General features: G+C 39.1%; 1 protein-coding gene across 1 annotated transcript in view; it reads right to left on the bottom strand.

The window, feature by feature from the left end:
• The window catches only part of LeuRS (Leucyl-tRNA synthetase), a 36,956-nt gene extending 30,925 nt beyond the window's left edge, over positions 1 to 6,031 (bottom strand). The window contains exons 1-2 of the mRNA XM_071590644.1: positions 5,783 to 6,031; positions 8 to 226 (exon numbers count right to left, since the gene is read on the bottom strand). Coding sequence (XP_071446745.1) covers positions 8 to 226; positions 5,783 to 5,785 — 222 coding nt within the window. The 5' untranslated portion in view covers positions 5,786 to 6,031. The remainder of the gene's footprint in view (positions 1 to 7; positions 227 to 5,782) is intronic.
• Between the last annotated feature and the right edge of the window lie 5 nt (positions 6,032 to 6,036).

Below are 6,036 nucleotides of genomic sequence, written 5' to 3' on the forward strand. Positions count from 1 at the left end.
CACATACCTCACACTTGGAGAGAGAAAATGTATGCCCAAGATGAAGCCTACCATTCATGTATGGAAAAGGAAATGTAACAAAAAACTTTTCATCCGAGGACTTCTTTGGTTTTAATGGTGCATCTATTTCAAAAATTTTCTCAGATTCCCATCTTGCCTGAACTTCTTCTTCAATATTTTGCAAATACTCAACCTTAAAAGTTCCTTTGCGGTCAACTGCTGCAGCCTGGATCAAATAGATTGATGCAAAAGGAAAATGCCAAATGTTAATTTAAGCTTATAAATGTACACTACTGTTCAATAAATACATGTGTGTGCGGGTGTTATAAATGTATGTATAACAGTGGTAGTAGTATTTAGGGGAGGCAACCGACTGCTGAGGTCATTTGCACCATAAGGGATGGACAGGAAAGGATGAAGGGTGGAGAGAAACCCAGCGTCAGCATTAGCCTACTCTTAACGAAAGGCGCTAAGGGGTCCACAGCTTAACGTCCCATCCGACGGATGGTGTACTCACTCAACGTACTCCTTCACTGTGGAAACCAACCCTCTTTCAATTTGCACCACATACTTCCCTGGTCTAGAATCTCCACGATTTATCCTAAAAGAACTCTACCCTATCCTCAAAAACCATAATTCCACCACCAACCTTTTTCCCGAATGTTCCTCTGCTACTTTCAAATGTCGCGCCAACTTATCAGATCTTCTCAAATCAACCAATCCACTCCTTAAATCCCGGCCCCATCCCAAAACCACTTCCATGCCCTGCAATAAACCTAGATGCAAAACATGTCCTATTTTCAAAACCAGAATCCCATCCCTCTCCCACCCGCAATTAAACTCTCTCCCACCAATTCCCCACTCCTCATGCACCTCCAGCAACGTAGTTTACCTCCTGAAGTGCCAACTTTGCCCTGCCTTTTATATTGGACAGTGTACCACATCCCTCAATATTAGAAATATTGACCCCCAGGCTTCCTGCAAGAATTCTTCCCTGATTGGCATGCTACCAATCCCCTAACATGCCTCCGAGCACAACACTGCCTTTGATAAATGCTGAAGTGTACCCATCTTAGCATCCCTCCCACCCTCCACTGAAACTCAAAACAATAGAGCAAGCTTTCATCTGCCTCTTGGATTCCTGGAATTGCCCAGGTATTAATATTAGACATTAATTACCCCAATCTGCAAATTATTTCATCCCCCTTCTGCCCCCAACACCTTCCATATCATCCCCACCCTTCTAAAAATCCCCCTCCTAACATTTCCCTCGCCAAATCTTCCCCTCGCAAACCTTTCCCCACCATCACCTTCCATCCATTGTTTCCAGCCCTGTCTTTTCCTCAGTTCTGTCCTTCTCTTCCTTGAGAGAGGTAGCTTGGACCATCAAAAATTTGAAACCGAGTGAGTTTCTTTTCTTTTTTTGTGTGTTTCTGTGTTTTTGTCTTCATCCACTAGTATTAACTTTTATACATTAATAACGTCCGTGAGACTTTTACAAAAGTGTTATATATTTAATGCGTATTGCAATCATCCTTCATTGTCTTCTGTCATATGCTGCGTCTTCCGTTCTTATGCTGTAAGTCGCAACCACCTTTCTCTGTGTTCTATCCCTCCTTTCACCACTGTATTACCTTTATTTCCTTTTCCACTCACATACTGCCCCTATTACATTTACACCTTTCCTATCCTCCTTCCTAAACATAAACATGAATGTTGACCCCCATCCCCCCATGGATACACCACATCAGAAAAAAATATATATATATAAATATATTAATATTATTGGTAATCTACCGGTTAAGGTAGGTTTTAGATGGACACAACTACCCAATAAATTATCTTGCCACTCCTAACTAAACACAATCCAGCAACCTACTCTATATAAGGTCCCTCTTCATCTCTGTGTACATCCTTCCTTCCTTCATCCCGTCCAACATCCCTATCCTGTTCCTTCCCTTTCCTCGTTTGCCAAACATTCTTCCATCCATTACAGCCTTCATCATCCCACTGCCGACTAATACTCCCTTCATACATTTTTCCTGCCTCCTTAGGATTTCTCCCGACAAACCCCTTTCCTCCCCCACCATACCGAGCACTTCCACATTTGTTTTCCTTTCTGTCAACTTCACCACCCTTCTCCACACCCACATTTCAAAAGTCTCTGATCAGCAAATCAGCCTCCTATTCTCTAATCTTTTCCTATTTTCTGCAATATACTCATTAGTTATCATCCTACTTTAGTGGTCACGTTTCAGTGCTGTACATAACTACACTCCATATCAAAATTTTGATGAGCCTTTTCTTAACATCCCAACCTCCCAGCCATCTATTCCCCAATCCTTGTGAAAACCTCTTTGCCTAGTGCAATTCTTCTCCTTACATTCCTACTACTTTGCTCATTATGGCCCAAGACACTTCCGAGATGCATAAACTGTTCCACCTGCCCTAGTTTTTACCCTCCTATTTCAATGTTTAACTTAGCCTATATCTTTCTGGAAAACGCCATAATCTTTGTTTTATTCCCATTGATTCTCATCCCATATGTATCCCACCTAATTTTCAATGCACACACACAGCAATGCTTGCAACCCCTTGGCTGACCTACCAACTTGAGTTTGATCATCACCAAATCTAATTGATTTTACAAATTCCCTGTCAACTTTCATTCCTATATCCAGTTTTTCCCATGCCCCTTTGATCATTTCCTCCACATATACATTGAACAGCACCGGTGATAATGGACAACCCTGCCTTGCACCTCTTCTTAACAAAGCCCATCTGGACTCTCCATCCCCCACATTCACCCAGATAGTCGGAGACAAGCCCAGGTTGCAGAGTAGCCTCCTGACCCTCCAATCTATTTTCTAGAATATACTCATTAGTTTTTCACCATTCACTTTATTAGCAGCCTTTTTTAAATCTACGAAACAGCCAAATACATCCTGATTGTATTCTCTATTCCTCTCGATTAATAATCTCATTACTGCAATGCCATCGCACATGCATCTCACCTTCCGATTCCCAAACTGATCATCCCCATATTAATCATTTGCCTTACTCTCTATCCTTTTGTTAATAATTTAGAAAACCACTTTAGCTCCGTGAGGAATCAAACTTATTTTTCTGTCGTCCGCACATGATGTAGCCTTTATCTTTTTTGGGATAGGAACTAAAGCTGATTTCATAAAATTTTCCGGGCAGACTCCCTCTTTATAGATGCTACCAATTAGCTGATATAGACTCTTCCTGCCACATTTTCTTTAACCTCTAAGCACTTCCACAGCAATGTTGCCCATCCCCACAGCCTAATTTGATTTCATCTTCCTTAATGCCCTTTCTTATAATCGGGTATGCGTGAACCTAAGCTATCATCCTCTACATCATATTCCTTTTCTATGTCTAACCTTATTGGCCTAAGTTCTTTACCATACAGTTCTTCTATATATTCCTTCCATCTCTCTTTGATCTTTTATGTGTCACTATTACCTTACCCACTTTATCTGTTAGCATAGATCTTCCCTTCTTACTTCCTGATAAAGATTTAACCTTGCTGTAGAGCGCACCAATTTCACCCTTCCTCTGCAAATTTTCCATATCCTCATACTGCGTGTTTCACCATGCTTCTTTTGCTTTATTTGTTATTTGTCTCAAATTATTATTTGACTCTTTGTACTTCCTTCTAGCTAATGCTGTGTTTACATTCTTCCATTTCCTTCTCTCATCTATCTTTCTAATCATCTCATCTGATATCCATGGTTTCCTTGTCCTTTCTGATTAACAGTTCCTATATTTTCTTTTGTAGCATTCAATATCCATTTTTTGATTGATTTCCATTTTTCCTTGATAGCATTCCACTCTTCTCCCTCACTCATGATTTACTCTACAGTCTGCTGATACTCCTTCCTTTTCAATCCAGTTAATGCTTCTACAGTCCATTTTCTAAACTGCTACCCTTGCCTTATCTTTTTGAATCAGATGCTACACTTCATAACAACTGAATTTTGATCAGATTCTACATCTGCTCCGGGGAAACTGTGTGAATTGATCATGCTTTTCCTAAATCTGTGCCTAACCATAATATAATCTAACTGATACCTTTCTGAGCCACCTGGCAGTTTCCATGTATACTAATGCGTTTTGTGGTGTCTAAACCAAGTGTTGGTGATGACTAACCCCATCTCCTGCAGAATTCAATTACTTTCTCCCCACGGTCATTCCTTGTATCTAAACTGCAGTCCCTCCCCATCTTCACCTCATTTCCCAATACCTCCCATCACATTCCAATCCCACATCACTATCTAATGTTTTCCTGCAGGAACACACACAATTAGGTCCTCTAATGGATCATATAGCCTATTGACGTCTTCCTCCTTATAATTGCTTGGTGGCACGTACACCTGAGCAATGACCAAGTTCATCCATACTGCTTTTACCTCTTCTAGTTTTATTCTATCCGTTGCTTGCTCTATGTTCACTACACTTCTTCCTACCTTTTTATTCAATAATATGGCAATCCCTTACTGGCTTTCATCCCCTCTGGTGTATATTACTCTATAACTATAACTCTAGCAATCCCCTCAATCCTTCCATTTCACCTCGCACAGACCCAAAATATCTGTTTCCTCTTTCCACATCTCACCTTATATTCTCAAATTTAACTGTCCTCAACATTGTCCTAATATTCCAACTTCCTATTCTAACTAATTCGGTCTTCTTCTTCTGTGCTGCTGCTGTCCGTTTTGCTTTCCACGGTTTCATGAGATGACGGCCACAGAAGCCAAAACTCAAGCCAAACTAAAGATAAACTTTTTTTGTCAAGGTTTTCATCCATGGAAGGGATGTGTGTGTGTGTGTGTGTGTGTGTGTATATATATATATATATATATATATATATATATATATATATATATATATATATATATATATATATATATATATATATATGTGTGTGTGTGTGTGTTTTTAACTCCTTTTTTTGTTTAGCGCATCAACTATTGCATCAGAAAAAATGGTCACTCTCCCTTGAGAAATACAATCACAGCTTCTCTTTTTAACTCCCGAAATATACAAGAGTGTAAACAGCCTCATGACTCTAAATCGAGGGATCCTAATACATCTTTTTCCATGAGGTTTTTCATTCAATTTCATGAATACAAAAATCAATGAAGATTAGAATTTCGGTGTAAATGGAAGCATCATTTAATTTTGCGATTTAATACTTACACTGAATTATTTAATCTGAAATTATTCAATCTCTAGTATCACGGGAGCTCTCACGCAATAATTATTTTTCCGTGCTTTTTATCCACTCAGGAATAGAGTGAATTGAGCACTCATAAAAGCAAGTTTATAAATTTTGGAGCTTGTATTTTGCAATCGAGCTGTTGTAAAAGATCTGATAATGAGTAGAATTCTGAAATTGATACCAGAGGCCGACACGCGAGTTTAATTTTGGCATTTTATTAAAGAATTTAATTGAGCGGAAGACAACGAAATAATCGGAAAAATTAAAATAACCCCAGGAACAGAGACTACGTGCAGGTTTGTTGTAAAACGTCTCGTCTTGAATTAGGGCCAGAAAACCAACTCGAGTAAAGTTGCATTCCGAGGAGCTAGACATAACTTTCCTGTCTTTTCCTCCAAAATAAAAAATAAATTATTCGAATTTACAAAGAACGATTCGCACAGACACCATAAACACGTTATTTATACATTACCAGGAATTTAGTTCACCCCCCTCAGGACTGAAAATTTGCTTCGTCCCAATCAGAATAGTTACCATGTTTTAAATCTTCTTTTATTCCTCTTCAAAATAGTACTCCCTACGTTAAGATAAAGAAAATAGCACAACAGCAGACGATATGTGCCATTCAAAACTTTTCAAGTCCATGTGGCACTGGTTCGGATGAAACAGTAAACACGCAGCTACAGCGGGATGCAGTCACACATCTACTACTGGGGATACTAAACAAAATCTTGAAAACTCCTACTTTTCAAAAAAGTGTTCAGAACATCGAAATAAAACATTGGGTT

The sequence above is a fragment of the Hetaerina americana genome, unplaced genomic scaffold (genome assembly GCF_022747635.1).
Source record: "Hetaerina americana unplaced genomic scaffold, ioHetAmer1.1.p SCAF_4, whole genome shotgun sequence".
Classification (NCBI taxonomy): domain Eukaryota; kingdom Metazoa; phylum Arthropoda; class Insecta; order Odonata; family Calopterygidae; genus Hetaerina; species Hetaerina americana.